This window comes from Strix aluco, chromosome 1, assembly GCF_031877795.1.
Source record: "Strix aluco isolate bStrAlu1 chromosome 1, bStrAlu1.hap1, whole genome shotgun sequence".
In the NCBI taxonomy this organism is placed as follows: Eukaryota; Metazoa; Chordata; class Aves; order Strigiformes; family Strigidae; genus Strix; species Strix aluco.
The window spans coordinates 51,505,622-51,524,726 of record NC_133931.1 but is presented as its reverse complement, the minus strand read 5'-3'; the positions used below and the strand labels follow the sequence as shown (position 1 = coordinate 51,524,726).

The 19,105-nt window shown below is 42.1% G+C and overlaps 1 protein-coding gene across 2 annotated transcripts in view; it reads right to left on the bottom strand.

The window, feature by feature from the left end:
• Window positions 1-18,786, bottom strand: part of ANKRD29 (ankyrin repeat domain 29) — a 34,044-nt gene extending 15,258 nt beyond the window's left edge. For both annotated transcript variants that reach the window (XR_012622782.1, XM_074820710.1), the window contains exons 1-5: window positions 18,743-18,786; window positions 13,333-13,443; window positions 11,375-11,473; window positions 9,178-9,276; window positions 2,219-2,317 (exon numbers count right to left, since the gene is read on the bottom strand). Coding sequence is in view for 1 of the 2 variants with exons in the window: in XM_074820710.1 (XP_074676811.1) it covers window positions 2,219-2,317; window positions 9,178-9,276; window positions 11,375-11,473; window positions 13,333-13,443; window positions 18,743-18,763 (429 nt within the window). In the remaining variant the exon portion in view is untranslated. The remainder of the gene's footprint in view (window positions 1-2,218; window positions 2,318-9,177; window positions 9,277-11,374; window positions 11,474-13,332; window positions 13,444-18,742) is intronic.
• Between the last annotated feature and the right edge of the window lie 319 nt (window positions 18,787-19,105).

Here is a 19,105-nt window from a genome sequence, read left to right as displayed (position 1 = left end):
TCATTAAGTTTTTTTGATGAAAAATTTTCAAACAGCATTATAATCCATCCAACCAACTAGAAGTGGAAACCTACATTGAGGGTGGGACAGGTGTTTACCCATCCCATATCCACAGCACTCAGCACAGAACATGCTAGGGCAAGTTTTCCCAGTAGGTGAGACTCTTTTATAAAAGTTTAAATAGACACATGAATGATCCCCTTCATCTCAGATGTGCAAGTACAGGTCTCATGCCAACTCATGCATATGCTTATCAGAAAATGCAGGGCATTTTAGTGCAAGCCTGTTGTTGACCTTGTTGGCATATCACCATGTTGGGACTGAATGCTGTCATCTGCCGAGAGATACTGCTTAGCTACTCCTCTTCCTGCAAAACTCAGCACAGACTTAGTGAAGCATGAGCTGAACATAGTGCCCCAGGGGCTTAATCTGGAATGTTTGACCTTGATTTCAAGACAAACAAGAGAGGTGTCTGCTGGCACTACAAATGCACATGCCTGGGCCCTCTGAGGGGCTGTTTTCTCTGGTTGCTATGAGAGTACATGGAATAGGGTGATGGTTCAGGTCTTCTGCAGGTTTCCTCCAGAGACAGGTATAGTGAGAAGACTCCCATCTAGAAAGTAAACAAGGTTGTGTAATAAGAGCTCTTTATTGTATCATCAATCAAGATAGAGAACCTTGGGTTCCCTATTACCCAACTATTTTAAAAATTATTAGGTTTTTGTACTTGATTTGAATTGATGCTGTAATGAGAAAGCTGTTTTGAGGCTATAACATATTTCTGCATGAAATACTGTTTAGTCAGGGTATTCTCTTGTCTTCTCCTCTACCCCTCACATAAATCAATTTAAGATTACAACATCTATTTTGATCATTTGGGGAGGACTACTGAAATGTATGCTCGAAATCCCTCCCATTTGGCTGCCTGCCAGTGAAACTGCCACCCAGACACCACTTTGCAAATGCAGCTTGGTGATGTCCCACAAAAGGAGTCAGGCTATCACTTTTCAAGAGATTGTGTTCTTATAATATTAAGCAGCGGTTTCTCACTGGTTTTGTCCAATGGCTGTGAGCAATACAAATATGTCTCTAAATCCAATTGTAAATATTGCTTATTTCCAGGAAAGACAACAAGGAAGTTATTTTACTGCCTTCACTTCTAGGTAAGTGTCTACAGGTGTGGCAGCATGGCTATTTTTAAACCAAGTGGTAACCCCTGGGATTACTGTGCCGAGGTATGAATCACTGCCCTCAGATTAGAAAGGCAATTGCTATTTGCACAACAGTGAGGGTAGGACACCCTTCTTTATAAATGCAGGGTGAGGACAGCACAGAGGTGGGGATGCCCTGTGCGACCAGTGCACAGCCCCTAGCATGCTGGTGGCTTCTGTAGTCCCTTGGCTCCCACGCATGCTCATGGGAGCTGAGTGTGACAGCATCCTGAATATCCAAACCCCAGTGAAATGGCTGAAAAAATCGTATATCCATGGAGAACGACTTCCTTTTTGTCAGTCTTGAGTGCCCTGGGGTAGGAAAGAGTGATGAGAAGTGGAGGGAAAACACGCTGCTCATTTCTGTTGAACGCTGAAAAGCTCAATTTATTTGTGTCTCTGTTGGAGTAAATTAAATCCAGTGCTTCTCTGGCTCAATCCAGCTTTCTGAAAAGTCAACTAAACAATGTCAGTTCAGCCATTTTAACCATTCTTTGCCCAAAGCACTGACAAGCTAGAGATGCACAAATACCAAATAACATAGCTTTAACTGATATTTTTAAAAAAGATTTTAAAGATATTTAAAGATTTTAACTTTACTACTCTTCCTGGAAGAAAACTGATGAACTGATTCTCTAGTACCTCAGAGGCTTTATAGCTATTCACTCTTTTGTTTGCACTGAAAATCATGGTAGAACATGACATGATCTTTTCTTCAAGGCTAATGGATAGTACAAATCTGATCCAGATTTGGTATGTATCCTTCATACAGATAATGAATCAAAAGGCACCCAAATAATCTTTTCTGATTTTGTCCTACTTCTCCCAGGATCATGAAAAGCAGACAGTTAACAAAATTCATGTCTTAAAAGAGCAGAATACTGTAAAACTGCAACGTTTGGCAAATGCTTCTCTGTGCTGGAGCCAGAGTATCCGCTGTTGTCCAACTAACAGCACATTTGTTCCACCACCAGTGTTGTCAATGTTATCTGTGTCAAGTAACTCACATAAAGTTGATCGTGAATGTTGGCACCATGCTTCAGCAGAGTTTCTACTACTTTTGCATGCCCGTACTGACAAGCAGCTAGAAGAGCAGTACCTCCATCCTGTGAAAAGCAAAGAATGGGTAGAGTCAGATGAGGGCAGGTGCTGAACTGAATAACACCATAAACCAAAGAAATTTTAAGGCTCTTCAGAATTTGGCTCACAGCATTTCTGTAGTGACTACCTACTGAATCTTTCATAACTTCAGTATCAAGTCTTGCTCCATAAATCTTTAACCTTGGCTCTGTCACTATAAACATTTTTCTCCTGAGATTTTATTAGTCAGGGACAGAACCAAACAAATTCTGCTTTTTGTTCCTTATCTTTTGCCTTCCCACTGTTCTCTTCACAACTCCAAACTCCTCCATGTCTCTTCCATTTACAACCAAGTCCCTCACCCTTGCCAAGCTCTTCCACCTACTGAAGGATAGCACACCTTTTTCCTGCTCCAAAGCCTGCTGATCATCTACCCATTTTTGGCCAGAACCTAATGCCCTGTTGTGCCCTGCCTCTCATCTGTTGAGTATTGGCCTGAAGGAGAGTAGGGAGGATACATCTTAAAGCATGCTAGCTAACTGTGGAAGTGTGCATCAGACCAAATCCATGACCACCAGTGAAAGCCACGTTATTTCTGCTGAAGAAGTAATCCTTGCAGGTAGGAGCAATCCCAGGTGGTTATAGTTGCTGCACATCACCACTAAAGGGAGACCTAAGCACATGCATCAAATCCCCCTTGTAGAGCCACTCCCTTGGGAGCGGTCTGAGAAGGGAAACACCTCAGTGTCACTAATGACTCCCAGCCAGCTGAAACCACTAAACCAGCAAATGTGTGTCCTGCCATCTTGTTAAATGCACTATTCCCCTCTCAAAAATTACCCTTATTTCTGCCACTGATATGGAAAGGATGTTCTTATCTTCTGCTTGGGATGGCACCATGTCATCATGCAAGGATGACGCACACCCCAAGTCATCCACACCAGAGTTCTCTCTCCTTCCCTGCCTTCTCCCTGTCTCAATCCCTTCCTCCACAAGATAAACTAGCTAAAGTATTTCACATAAATGGTTTCTAGAGTTGTTATTAATGTAGGCAAGAGACTGTTTTCCCTCAGACTTGTTCTTTGAAATAGCTTGAACGTTTTGTCTGAAATTTTCCACACAGATCTCCACAAGAGAAGTTACAGGCCAAATGAATCTTTTATGATGGGAAGTGCCAATCAAATTTATTAACCTGTGGTGTTATTTCATGCCTATAACAACCTCATGAAAACTCAAGCTCTGACATGACTGAACTAACCCACAGGGACTGTCTATAGCTACTCTCAAAAACTCATATTCACCCTTCCTCCCTACGACACTGAAAAGCAAACAAGACTTCAGTGTCAGCAAAGTCACAGATGTGAAGTTGTTATGTAACAATCTAAAAATTGCATATTAATTCTGGATTATTTGAGTAAATATACTGTGTAATCAGGTCAGTGGAATTAAGTTACTTATTGCTACAATGAGTCATTAGACTTTCCTGTCAAATTAAACTACCCTAATTTGATCGGAACTGCTGGAACAAAACACAAAAGCAACCACAATGGTTCCTGGATTAAAAAACACCTTATACACGCTTAAAAGACAATGGCAAAAGCTAGTAGCTTCGTGAAACCTATTTCCTGTTTCCAACCAGCTGAGAGCCAGTTTGCTTGAGTAATGAGTTACCAGATCAAAGGGCTACAAACAAAAAACAGTGACATTTTTAAAGACTGTTTTTCCCCAAAGGAAACGGAGAGAGAAAGGTTAATGAGTTAAGAGAGAAACTCTGCTATCCAAATTGCAGATCCTCTGCAGTAAGTCAGGGAAGGATGACTATAGGAAGCTTAAAAATATTGAGGTTCCCCATGTGGAGGGTAAATAGACATGCTCAGTTAGCTGCATATGGGAATAGTTTGTTTGCTTTACGGTCTGTTTTTTTGTTTTCTAAAGTTCTCGTGTTCTCTACAAACTCCTGTTATTTTAAGAAGGTTGGTTATTAACATATCTACTGGAGAGAACCAAATGACAGGTCCCAAATAAAAATCAGGCCTGCAAAGCTAACTGCAGTTAGCATAGTGGGGCTGATGCCCAGCGCTTGGAGTACAACTGTGTGATCCCACCTTTGGAGATGTCACAGCCTGAGGTTTAGGAAGGGAGACATTTCTCGCAGAATATGTCTAAGTGTCTCAAAAGGGTGATCCTGAGCAAGTGTTTGGTTGAATCCAGTGAACACTTTTAGACAGACAGATTTTTTTGAAAGAATAACACATTTCCATTTAGAATCTTTTAGCCCAGAGTGACCAAGTTTCTTAGATCACCCTGATCAGAGTCCAGGGATCTGAAAAAACCATTGGGTGGTCCCCAGTTCTAGCTGTTCACCCTGAATCAAATATTTACTGGGTCAGAAAGAATTGGGTAACAACTCCTTGGCTCAAAGATTTGATCTCTAATCAGGAAGACAGCTGAGGTCTAAGACTTGCTCTACCATGTTTCTCCTATGAAGCTGAATACATTCAACAGAAGAGACTGGGATTCATTTGCATGCTCTGCAGTGGGGCTACCACTGTGACAAACAGAGATAGGTCTTTCTGTAAGAAAGGAAAGTTGGGGCCAGGATCTTTTCCACTGACCATGCAGTAAGACAGAACTCAGATAAATCAAGGAATTGTCAAACAGTGCGAAGGTCCATGGTTTCTCAGGAGGAGAAAAACTCAGCCTGCTCTCACCTGTATTGGGCTTCCATCTTTCTTTCTCTTACATTTGCCCCCAGCAACCTCTAGCTGGAGACCTCAGTGTTTTACAGGCCATAGGGAAGACAGAGGAGCAGTTAAAAAAAAAAAAAAAAGTAAATGACAGAGTTTTAACGTCCCTTTCAGCCATGTGATTCCCTCTTTCCTTTTTGGCTTCAGCTGAGTAAAAAGCTGAAGCAGCATCTTTGGTACTGCAAGCCTCTTGGAAACTCTGAGCTGGGCAGTGAGTGGGAGTAGGGACATGTGAGCAACCACAGAGGCGCTTCTAGGGCTGCAGTGGGCTGGAGGCTGGTGGTGCAGCTAACAGAAGGCACAGCACCTTGGGTTTATTTCTTGCTCATATCCTCTTTTCTGACACAATGTAGCTTCTATTAATTCTTCACTACAAACCCTTCCAGCTCAGATAGGAGCCAGTTCTCTCAGCTACCTCTGCAATTCTTCCTCTGAAACCATTTTTCTTACTCCCTCACAGTTTGTCCTCCCTACCAGCTGCATATGCAGCAGCTGCCAATCTCCCATGTAAGCGCTTGGAACAGCAGCACCTGATAAGACCCTGCTATCTGGGGTAGACTTCCCTATTTGGCTACCTCTTCCTTCACCTCTGTTATCATCACCTGAAAGTAGTTTAGAAATACACGGCATTTTATCATCTCTGAAATATGCTACAAGGGAGGGGAACTGATCTTCTGCAATCACTACATGCTGAAAAATAGCCTCTGACATACCGTTTGACCTACAGTATGGCTCAGAAAACATGCCACCATGAAGACCCTTTTAAGAACCCACATGCTTATAACATGTCTCAGAGGAAGAAAAGAGAACATGTTTCAATTTCTGGTGCATACTTCTAAGGATGTCAGACTGGGACAATACAGAATAGTATTATTGACTAACATGTATTTTATAATACATATAAAATATCCTTCAATAGTACTATTCACTCTCTTTACAACATTATCAATTATTGCTAATTACTTTATTATACTGTTTTAGAATGTGTTTGTTTTGCCTGCCATAGTGAATATCAACTCTAATGATACAAGGAGTAACAAGTATTGAATGCCTATATTAAGATAGTTCTCCAGCACTCTTACCTATGAGTAACAAATGTAGTAATTACAATTTACAGAGAGGTACATGAAAAAGAAGATGTTGGGCTTTGCATTTCCTTTCTTTAAAGTCTCTGTTTTCTAGGATACATTCAATTTGATTTCTTATTTCAATTCCACATCTTCATTTATAATAGAAAGTTCTTTGAAATTTGATTAATTTTGCAGTCCCCTTTAAAAACATGCAGGATCAGCCACATCTTTTCCAGCGCTGCTCCCAGCTGAGTGCCTTAATTGGAAAATGCCTTATCTCTGAACCAAAAAGGCATATTTTGTCAACTATATTGTTTCTGGGGTTTGGGGGAGATGGAGGAGCCTGTTATTTTAGTTGCCCATTAATAGAATGATGGTTTGATGGATTAATTCCAAGCTATGAAAACTGCATCATTAAATTAGAAAACTAAACTGATACAAAACCACATTAGAAGGCCAATGGAAGATGCATACGGTCAATGCAGCATAGTCTCAATGGTGCCTCCTTCTCTGGTACACACTGCTGCACAAAGTGCAAGTTAGTTTCCCACCCACCCTCAGTCCAAAAATTTGCTGGGTTACCAAAGCCCAGTCTGGAAGCTGTAAGCATTTTGATTCCTGTGTCTAGATCCTCATTTCAGAAGAAGAGCTGCAGTCTCCAAGCAAGGAATGAGAGAAAGATGAACATGGTAATTTCCAGGATAGGTCCCAGCATTAATGATGAATCTAGCAAAGCCCTCATACTACTGTTCAGAGAGAGCAGATCCTTTCAGCAAAGAGGGCATGGACATGATAGCTAACCTCAACTTTTTAAACCAGTGTCACTTTCATCTTGCACAGATTCATTCTAACCGAGCTATCCTTTGTTCAGCTTCTAAGAACCTTTTCAGGCACTATAGCTTGTGTCATACTGTGAGTGCTGAAGTGACTGATACACCTCTTGAAAAGGTGATGAGAAGGAGGGAGGAAGGAGACAGGCATGTTTGATGCTACTGGAAAATAGCCTCACATACACATCACACGCCAGTTTTTCATGTTATGTCCCATGGGAGTTGGTGTTGTCTTATGACCAGCTCAGCTGGAAGTGGCAGAAAACTGGCCTTGAGAGGAAGAGAAACCTTCAGCTTAAAAGATACTTAGAACTGGCACATGGGCCAAGTCAGGTCTGAATTCAGAAGAAGAGGCAGGCAGGAATATGGGTGCTGGGAGCAAAGTTTCAAGGTGAGCAACAGTAGAGCCCAAACCTGCATTTGTCCAAAGATGGAAGCCATTAGGTGCAGCTGAATCCAGGAATATTTTTCTTATCATTTAGATCTTTACCCCCTTTTATCTGCCCTAGTGACTCACGTCAATATATTTTGCATGCGTCATAAAAGATCATACATTGTCATGAAGGATCAGACTATTTTGAGCCTGCTGTTCACTTTCTGGGCCAAGTCTTGGCCTCTTCACAAACTCCTAGTTCACAGGCCGTGGAAAGGTTTGGTGAAAATGTAACTGTCCCTCTAGACAGAATAAGGTACTCAACCTCTGTCTTCCCTCTTTATCAAATTTCCTGCATTCATTGCTTTCCCTCCCTCCGCAAAAACACTGCCCAATTGCATGCTGAACTGCAGTGAGTAGTCCAGGCTATTCCTATGCCTGGGACACCTTTGCTCCTTCAGCATGTCTTTGTGGCCTTTTTATAGGCTAGATGACTCAAAGGACAGTGTAAGTTCACTCACCCATTTGTATACAGCTGAATGCAAGAGAAGATGATCCTCTGAATCTTGCTAACCCTCACCTGTACTCTGAAATAAAAGACTGAGAAGCAACCCTTATTTTAATGTGCAGCTTCTCCCAATAACTCTGTTCCTCATGAGATTATCCAGCACTTTAAAACCCAGCTGTTGTATTTAACATTGCAACCTCCTGCACTGCCAAGTTCCACAGCTGCACTCCGTGTTATGTTAAACAGCCACAATTTCATTCATGTTTTTAAATTTACTGATTGCTGCTGTGGTCAGAGAGTTGCTTACTACAAGCACAGCTCCCTGGAGTACCGGCATCCTACTGTATGGGCATGTGTGGACTCTGGCCACAAAACCTCAGGATTTTTAGTCCCTGGAGCATAAGGAATTGAGTCTCTGATGTTCCATCAATTCCCTTAGTATTTAAAGCCTGTATTTCCAGGGAATCTAGAAAGCAGGTATGGGTTGAGGGAATCATTGAAATCATAGAATATAATACGTTGAAAAATTGGTTACAGTGGGGTAAAGAACTATTCCTTTGTCTTCAAACACATTGGTATGGATCCCAGGGTGACTGGCAAGTGTCCTCCTGAGATTATGGGAATGCTCCAAAATGTGGCCAGTATGTCAAGGAGAAGAATATTTAATGAAAATATGTTGCTTTTGGTTTTGTTTGCTGAAAGCAGAGGTGCTAGTACTGCCTTGGGCAAAGAAACTGAGTTGATGTACTGCTGTCAGTGATGAACTGCTGTTCTTGATACTGTTCACCCCATGAGGAGTAATGAACTAGACCCAGGCTCTGCTGTCTGTGCTTCTGGCTATTCTAGGAAGATTTTGAAAAAGAACCTGCCTGAACAAAGAAATAGAAGCTCTGAGGTGCATTTCATCTTCTTGTCACAGATGTGTATATGTGAATTTAGGGAGGACTGAAGCCATTGCACTCTTATGTGTCCTATGGTGGTATGCAGAGACATCACAATGTAGCTGAAATTTCAGTCTATGCAAATGAAGTACATATACACCTAAAATGGGATCCTACCTAATATGTACAAAAAGACCCTTTCTTCTTGTATTGGAGGATGGCTTAAGAGAAAAGACTGATATCACTAGTAAGGGACTGATCTTTGATCAACTTATGCCATTAAGTCTAGGTAGTAAAAGCTAGTCCCAAGTTAATATTTTCACAATATATTGCATTACTCATATTACTCAGAAAATATTCAAGTGAGGAAATCCTTTTATCATCTTCCTGCTGCCATGTCATGTTTCATGTGAATAGGAAAAAACAGCCCTGGTTGTCAGAATGTATCAGCATGCAAAAATAGACCCATCATCTTACTTTATTCTTAAATTCAGTGGAGGCTCCAAATTCAAAGAGAAACTTCACTACATCGTTGTGGCCTTGCTGTGCAGCAAAGAACAGAGAAGTTGCACCTGACTGTAAGGAAAGAATGGATTAAAAAAGCCCCAAACACATAACACGCTTGACTGAAGTACAGACGTTACAAATTAAAAAGTATTGAGCACAGTCAGTTTAATACCAGCTGAAAAGACATGATGATTTTGAGGACTTCAGAGGACACCAGGTATCTTAGGTCAGTTTTGTTCTCATTGCACTGAGAAATCTGTCCAGCATCATACATTTGAGTAAAACCCAAGTTTTGCAAGGGGCTTCTAAACGGAGTTTCTAATATGGACCTCTTAGGATTCACTCACTTCTACCCAGTCACCAGATAGGGAAAGCAAGCCCAGAGTGAGAAAAGAACAACAGAGGAACAGCCAACTTGAAACCAACCCTTACTCCACCTGCCAGCACAACCTGAGACAAAAAGGAGCATGGGATGGATTTGGATCAGGGTGTGAAAAGACCAGGGAAATGGTTATTTGGTACAGCAGAGCTCCACCTTGCTTGACTCTCTGCTGACCAAATGTGACTGCTGTTGGCGTAAGTCATCCTTTGTCTCTTGCAGCAGTAGATCCCCATCCAGCCAAGCAGCCTGCAAGCAACTATAACCAGCCCTGCAACTCCTGCTTTCCCTTAAACTCACTGAAATCCCTATTTTATACTAGTATAAAATACTGTCATTAACACGTGAGTAAACCAGGACCCAGAAAATGAATATGTAAGATTTTAATGGCTGGACAGAAGGGAAAGGGAAAGGAAGGGGATGGGAAAGGGAAGGGAAAAGGAAGGGAAGGACAGACAGACAAGCAGGCTTTCCTGACTTTGGGCTCTTCCATCCCATGTAGAAGGTTTAGGAAAAGGGAGCTACACATGAAATTCACTCCACTGCCAAAAGCCTTTACAATAGCACATGGCACCTTGACACAATTTCAGAGCCCCCTCTCCCAGAGGCACTCATGAGGCTCTCACTTCCCTGAGCTTCACAACAACTTCAGAGTACAACAGCACTGGTTTGAGTATGTGGATTTAATTTCAGAACAGTGCTGTTGGTCTTTAGGCCTTAAACTTCATCTGTTTTGCTTTCTCTCTGCAACAAAGTGGTTTTGGAGGATTTCAGTGTTTCTCTTTTTGTTGTCTTGCTGAATCAGTATGTCTTGAATGATACTCAAAGGCAGCTCCATGAAACTGTTCTCACCTTTCCTTTTGTTGCTGCTTTTCAAGCAATATTTACCTAAGGGAAGGGACATGTTTAAATACATGTTTTGTTGGAACAGGACCCTACTGAAAGACACTGACAATCATGGTTAGAGCAAGTTGAGGCCAGTAAGTGCAAAGACACTTATATCATCAAACATGGCATTCACTGACTCAGTAACTTGCAGATGTCATCATGAGATTAATGCTCTAGTTCCAGGTTACCAAGCAAAGTGAGAAACATTGGCTTGCATTGTTAAAGTGACGAGCATACAGGCCAGAGAGGCTGCAGGTACTTCTTACAATCATTTGCACAGAGTATGAGGGGAAAGCACTTTCCCAAAACCAGCCACTGACATTGTTCCTTCCACAAGCAAGCATGTCATGGTGCAAGAGATGCCTTGAATGCAAAGCAGAGATGCAGGGAAAAGTATGGGTGATTAAACTGTGTGATCGTTAGAGATGACTCAGCTCAGACTAAGAGGCAGAAACTCCAAAGCATACTGAGTCAAAATAATCCCCAGGGCTAGCAATGGTATCCACTCCATTTTAATGACCAGACTCTGCAAACCAAAAGGTAAAGGACTTCTCCTTATCATTTATCCCATTCAGAGAGCTGGAAATTACTGTGCCAATAAGTAAAACTGCAGATGCATAAATGCTGTAACCCTGGGGGGATTACATCTCAGATGTAACTGCCCATGATCAACCAGATGTGCTGGAAATGTTTGATGATTTATTTATAAATGTAACACTGGCATCTAATTTTCTGTTATAAACTCCAGACATCTGATTCCTTGACCCTGTTTATACATGCACTGCACAGCAACTGAGAAATAAGCAATTGGCAAAAAGCAACAGACAACACTCTTTTATTGTTTGTAATAAACCAAGGGTCACTTAATCAATCCCTGTTTGAATGCAGAACTTCTCCTACCTCTCTCTGCAGATTGATATCTGCTCCTTGCAACACCAATTCCCGTACACAATCTATGTGGCCATAGTAAGATGCTACCATCAGAGCTGTTGTGCCAAGCTGGGAGAAAGGAAAAACAAGTCAGTATCTTCAACAAACACCTTCAACAATGAATCAGGCTGTCTGGAAGAGACAGCACCTCTTCTGGAAAGCTGAAGGAAACTTAGGATCATTGAAAAACTTGCTGTAATTTAAAACTTACTATCAAGAATACTTTGAAAATGAGCAATTAGCAGCTGTTAAAGCAAAATCATTACAGACTTGCCTGCAGTGATCAGGCCTGACTGTTCAAGTGTGTATGCAATTACTTTGCCTTATTGTCTCAAAATAAGTGCAACAAGAATAACAAGAATGTTTTTTGTTTATACGCAGCATTTTTATCAGAGAATCCCAAAGATCTTTGCATCATTTTCAGAAGAATAACCTTAGGCACAGGAGCTGAGTGACTTGGCTGAGTCACTTAATTCTGAGTCATAGTCAGGAGTAAGGTCCAGGTGATTTGAATATTAATTCCCTATCCAAACAATGAGAGCAAACTCACTCTGTGACTCTTCCCATTACATGAGACAACTTTCCATACCAGAACTGTGTTCAAGTTCTCTCAGTACACCATAAGGTCACTGCTCCAGTGAACCAAGTAAGATTTAAACTATGTATATGTGGTGTATGGACAATGCATAGATGAGTAAGGATGTAACTCATCCTTCTAAAACATTCACGCACACCAGTTCAATTTAAAGAAGGAAGGTGACATTACAAAAACGGAGCGTGCAGCCTTAATCCGACAAAAATATTTTAGTCTAGAAAATGTGTATGCCTGATGTAATTAATAAGTCAGGATATTTTATAGTGCATTGTAAAAATTCTTGACCGAAGTTAGCCGTCTTTTGAGAAAAAATGAGCAGTAGTGGACCTTATTTCTTTACATCAATCTCTGTCCTGTTTACCTCATATCCCCATCTGAACATTCTTCCCTCCCTATCAGAATGACAGTCATAGCATTAGCTCCGGAAGTACTGCAGGACAAATACTTGCCTACAGGACAAAAATGAAATTAAAATTAAAAGACAGCTTGAAGTCAATGGGCTTAGAAAATCTCTTGCACTTTGAAAGTATTCAAAGTGAGAGAAACTGTGGCAGGTTCATGTTTCAGGTTGGAAGTGGCACTAATCCTGTGCAACACAGGCACAACTCTCAGTAAGTCAGTCCCAGCACCAAAGAAACCTGGGAACTTCTCAACCTTGGTTTTCCCCTGCTTTTTGCCATAGCTTAGTACAGTCAAGTACCTCTCCATATGTTGTAGGCAGAATAGCAAGACTTATCTGTGTTTTCAAGCCATTTCTAATCTCAAAACTAATTGCAACCCATGCCAATTACAGATTACAGTAAGGAAATCCCCATGAATCCTATCTGTCACGTGTCTGGGCTCCTATTTGCTTGGCAGCCTTACTCTGCCTTCCTGCTGGTGCCAAGTCCAGGAGATACCGGCTGGGGGAGGAAAAAGTTAGGCCAGCAGTTCTTCTAATTATGAGAGCTCTGCTAGCTGACAGAATCATTGCTACCTGGGCTCAGTTGAGTTGACTCTTCACCATGATCTATTACTACAATGACATTTTCTTGCAAAGAGAAGCCTGAGGTGCTAGGATCTCTGTTTTTAATGTCAGCACCACAAATAACTGTGTAAGACACATTTTTGAGCACTGGCAAATTCCTAACCCCTTGCCACTGATGTAAATCATCACACTATTTTATCTTGAGTTTCAAACTTGCTTCCTGACAAGAGAAAGTTTTAAATCACCCCTAAGTGCCATAAGACTCTCAAATGTCTCATGTTAGATCCCTGCCACACCCTCAGTGCAGTGGGCTATGGAAAGCGATGTAAAATCAGCACCGTGGGTATAGGTGCTTTGTGTGCATACGCTGTCTTTGCAGTCCACATCTACTCGCCCACTGTTCAGCAGCAGCTGGAGAAGAGCCAGGTTTCCTTTTCTCGCAGCCCAAAACGCAGCATTGGCAAGTGGTGTTTCTTTCTGGTGAAAAAAACCAAAAGGCAGAACTAAAACACATAGGAAGATACACTGGACAAACATACATGCAAATTCTGCATTCAAGGCAAGCAAGTTTTAGCTTAGTATGCTGTTCTTTCAAAACCAGACCGTGGAAGGGAAGCTAACGTAATTTCTTTGTGCAATTAAAGAGATCGGTCTCCCTGTGCTACCTCATGTTGTTTCACGTCTTCCCCGTGTCCATGGCAGCCTATGACTCTTAGCTTGCTGTGTAATGAGAGAGGACAATGCTAGTCCAGATCCCCAGGGAAACATCACAGAAAACAACGTGCTAACTGGTACCTGTATTGTCTGCTTCTGTGGTGGGGCTGGGCACAGTTAGAGAGGCTGAATCATCCTGCTGACATGTCCTGCTGCAGGATGGGTTTCAGGTTAGCTCGCTGCCATCTCCTCCTTTTCTGCATATAGAGTCCCAATACAGGAAAAGTATCACTCATGCATCTCCTATACTGTTTGGTCTGTCTCCCCCCTGGAATAACATCCTGTAACTGTGGGCACATGAGATATCTCCTGGGTGATGCTAGAAAAAAAAAATGCTAAAATCTTGCTGTCTATAGACTTAGGGATTCATTTACTAGGTATGCAAGGCAATATGTAAGGCAAAATTGGGAAACTCTGAAATCTAGGTAACACAGGCCACTGTTAAACAAATTAGTAGTAATATAATAATCTTTTGAGACTTTCTTAGTCCTAGAAACAATGTCACAGTGTGACTTTTGGGTAGGAGCAAAACATCACTGCCCAGCATAGGAGGAGGACAGCAGAAAGACACAGACTTTTCTCCTGACCTCCTTATCTGATCCATGCAGGCAGCTGCCAGAAGGCTGCCCTGACAGGTAATCACTGCAACATGTAAAGTGTGGAGGGGAAACAACACTGTAATGGCAACAGCACTTATTCTAGAGCAGGCTCATGCCACTGATTTTTTAGTAAGGCCCCAAACTACCAACAGTTTATTAAAGCATTGTTGCACCGATAGACATCTTAGACCACAACAGTGTCAAAAATACCCGGGGGCCTTGTTCTCCAATAACTCCTTCCTTCAGGATAAGACAAAGAGAGTGCAGAGTAGATATAAAAGTCAATCATTCTGCTTCAGAAAATGTAATACACACTTCTCCATGTCTAAATGTCAATGCACACGTGTAATGTGGTAGAGAATCAGGATTGAATGGTTTATGGTTGATAGTTAAAATGCATGCATAGAGCAGAGTTTAAATTGCTTCCTTCTCTGACATGCAGGTAATAAACCTCGCAGAAACCAGCAGACACAAGACCAATCTTGTGTGAATCTATCCCAGATCTATCACACTGAGACACTTTCCATGAGTTGCATTTTTAATATTCATAGGTTGGAAAATTGGCAGCTGTTTGAGATGAGAGAAGTTTCAACCATTCAATAAATTATAAGACACTTCCTATAAATTGATAGTGGTATTTCTTGTGCCAGCACACACAGGAGCATGAGTCTGAAAAATTTAGCAAGCGCAATAGGCTAAATTCTGATCTACCTTTTACAGCTAATACATTTCCCCTGGTGAATCTGTAGATAATGTTGATCAAAGCAGAGCTACCAGTTTACACCCTCCTTGCTGGCAACACAGTAGTGTTTTCCTATCTTTACCCTTAAAACCACTAAAATTTTATGCAAAAGCAAACAATTAACCTAAACACACAGTGGCCCATGTTGCCCTTTTTGTTCCGAATTATTAGGCAGACATTTATTTGTAGAGCTGGTAGTTAGGAATATCGTCTTATTGTCTTTATTATGATATTCAGTGGAAAGTAGGAGAATGGTATTTAGACCTTACAGAATGGGAAATCAAATTCCTTACCTTTTCTTGTCTCACTCTACCGCTTAAAGTTTTAGAAAGCTTTTGGGTATGTCAATATATCCATATAGGGAAAGATTTATTTCATCCAAACCGGTTTGCACTATGAAGGCACAGTAGCAATGTGACTGCATTTTATTATGCCTACAATACAACAACGCCTTTATTGATCAAGTAGGCAGGAACTGGAATCAATATTCAGGAACTCTTTACCTGTTTTCATCAGCTTACATCAGGAGACAACTAAGTTGCCAGTGTTACCCTAGTCTGGAAGCAGGAGTCCAAAGTCTTTAGCCTTATGAGTCATAAATTCCTATCTCTTTTTTTCCCCTGTAATTCTTTCAGTAGCTCTCCAGCAACGTTGTCCTCATACTTTGGATCAGACCCAAGGAATGGAAGAATTTTCCAGTGCATCAAGGACACAAAATCAGGTTTTTCCCAGTGGTGCTTTTGACCCAATTTGGAATGACTGCTGTCAGTACTTGTATTTCCCCTCGTGCCCTCACGTTGCTGGGGATTCCTTGTTTAAAAGTAGAGTATACAGCACACTCAGACCATCAACCATGTAGTGATTAGATAATAAAAGCAAACACAAATCTGAGGCATTTTACCTGCTCAGGTGAATAGAATGTACAAAATCATTCAGATGACCTGGGCACCCTACAAGGACAGCCTCAAGGAGTACCATGTGGTAATTTCTCTTCAAACCAAGAATCTGTACCTCTATGCTCTTCATTTTCAGGTGATATCAACAACACTGACATCACTGGTAGGCAAAATGTAAAATACTACCTTGGGATTAATAATCTGATTAATTGAATAATTTTTGAGCAATAAATGGGTTTTAAACTGCAGGATGTGACATAAACCTTGACTGCTGTTGTTCAGTTATGAACTCAATCCTGTCTCATCAGATAGTTAGGGGGAGGTAATGTTGAATTTCAAGAGATTAACTGGATACAATTTTTATGTAATTCTTATTATAAAGCTAGTCTGCTCCTAAAGCTTCCTTAAAGTAAACAACTGATCCTCAGCATTGACAGTCTGGGAACAGAACATAATAAATGTTTGAAAAAGTGATTAGCTAATAGCTTTGGTGAAAATGACATGTTTCATTATGTCATTTGCTTCAGTATCAGCAACTTTCAGGATACAATTTCCTCCCCTTCATCAAGATCTCTAAAGTATTATTTCAAACTTTGTCTCTGCTATTCATTTCAGTTGTTTATATGCTTCTGCAAGAGCCCAAAGATCCAAAAAAGCTGGCATTATGTTCATGCTGTGTTGACATTAAGCAAAAATACTTATTCAAAAATGGCCTAGAGGAAAAATATATGTTATAAATCTGCCAAGAGCATTTTTATGCAGGAATACAGAAAAAATAAAATGTGATTATGTATCTGTATGTGTCATTTTAAGAATACTGAGGGGGAAAGTATTTAAATGCTGTGATCAGCAGCTCCCACTCCCTGCCCTATGTTTGACTTACTGTTTGCAGAGAAGAGGCAGGTTGCAGTGGGGTAACAGCTGAGGAAGAAGACTACAGTTCTTAAACAGCGATCTTGAAGATGAAAGAATAGGCAAAGAAAAAGAAAAGAGAGGAGAAAGAGAACACTAGCCCAGCAGCTTGTTTCCTTGTACTGTCAAAATACAAGAAAATTCCCTTTTCTTTCTCAGTTTCCAAACTGATGGAAAGGAGGAGTTGAGTAAAAAGTTTCAAGAAGAAGAACTGGAAATCAGGATCAAGAATAATGCAATGGAAAGTGTTAATGGGACTTTGGAGGAAAGAGAGAGGACTTCATTAGATAGCAATACATCTTACATGAAGGATCCTGATAAAGAAAGGTCATTCAAGATATAAATGTAAATTTAGACAGGCAATAGCTCGTAGAAGAAGAGTATTCATGTGTATAAACAGTGAGAAAGAAAGATAAAGGCTACCTCATGGGTAAGTAGAATAGTAAGATGAATAGACAGCAGCAAACAGAGATGGTAGGAATCCAAGGTAAGTACAGAGTCTTCTGGGAGAAAGAGAAAATGCCAGTCAAGAAGACAGAAAAGAGAGAAAGCAGAGAGAGGTGGGGGCTGTGGTTCTCCAGAGGGAGAGGGAGCAGGCATTGAGCTACCTTGAATGGGAGTACTTGAGGAATCAGAAAGTGAGAAGTAGAGCACTGAAAAGGAGCTGATAGGGACAGAACAGAAAAGAAGACCTGCAGGTCAAGGTAAAAACCCAAGGAGGCCACAAAAGGAGAAGGCAGCAAGAAAAAGGGCTGGCACCACCAGGAACATGGGACTAGCATCCTTTAGGGTGGGTGCCTGTCAGAAATGAAGGTGGGAAAAAACTCAGAGACAGAGTGGAGGGACATTCTTACTTAGAGACAGTCTAAGAAAAAAAAAAAAAAGCAGGCATGAAACCAATGCAGGACCGAAAAGGGGATGACCACAGAGATTTCACCACCCAGCGTCAGGCCGAGCTGCGCTGTGACTAAAGGTACCCTGCTCCCTGCCACATCAGGGCTTGAACTGCAGGTGGGAACCACCTGCTGCACCACCATCAAACGACAGTCACGGTGCCACCGCTGCAGCACCAGCGCTCCCGTGGGGAGACACGCTCGCAGGACTGAGAGGCAAGTACAGGGAGCGAGCCGTCAAATAAAGCAATGCAACACAAGCAACATGGCAAAGGACTGGCACAGAGCTGGTGATCAATAAGAGAAGGGCAAGCACAGCATCCAGAAAGTGCATAACAGGGAAGAAGATGTACAGCTAGCATAAATATTATCCATTAGCATCAGTAAATTGCTGCTTGCTTCCCTCTTTGCCAATTGATTTTATTAATCCTGTCCTCAGATTAAAAAACTTCTTTTCAGGCAGTCTTTTGAAAATGACTGCTCTTGCCTGGTTTTGGATGGAAAAAGTACAAAAAGTGACAGGAATCACAGACAGACAAGGGAACGAACCAGCCTGGCTTCAGTGGCCACCACAGCCTGAACGAAGAGCACGGATAAACGCTGCCTCCCAACTATTACACAACCAGCACTAGCAGAGATGATCGGAAAAGTGAAGAGGAGGCTCCTGACTGCACCAAAGCCCACAGCGCTGAGCCTGGCCACCCTGAAGCCGACGTAAAGCTTCATGGAAGCTTGCAGTTTATGTAACCCGAACCATGCACCCTTTTGGGATGTCAGCGCTGGGAAGCACCCGCTCCATCAGCTGCCACCGCAGCACTCCCACGGCACCCCATAGCCCGGGAAGGACGTTTCTATTCTCTTTCCTTCCGCCCTCAAACACCCCCTTTTTTCCTAAAAAACATAAATAAATCCCTAAATCCAAGAATATAACGGAGCATTTCTCGGGCTGCCGGCACCACAAGCACAAAACGAGAGGCCAAACGCGCATCCTCCCCCTCCCCGCCCCAGCGCCCGGCTCACCTTGAACGACATCCTGCACATCGCAGCGCCCCGCCTCCGCGCCCCTCCGCGCTGCTCCGCGCAGCCCCGCGCTGCTCCGCGCAGCTCCGCGCCGATCCGCGCCCCGGGGTTGCGCGGGGCCGGGGCGGGGCGCGGCGTGGGGCCGGCGCCTCCCTCCCGCATGACTTGATGCTCGTGGGTTTCTGGCTATTATTCCCCTTTGAGGGCTTGTTGGGGGAGAAAGTGCTGTGTGTGTGTGTAGGGATTATTTATTTAGTATTATTAATTATTATTGTTTATTATTATTATGCTAAATCAGCGGGTACGGGTCCCCCGCAGCCACCCGCACCCCCTGCTCCAGCAGCAGCATCCCAAGAAGCAAGA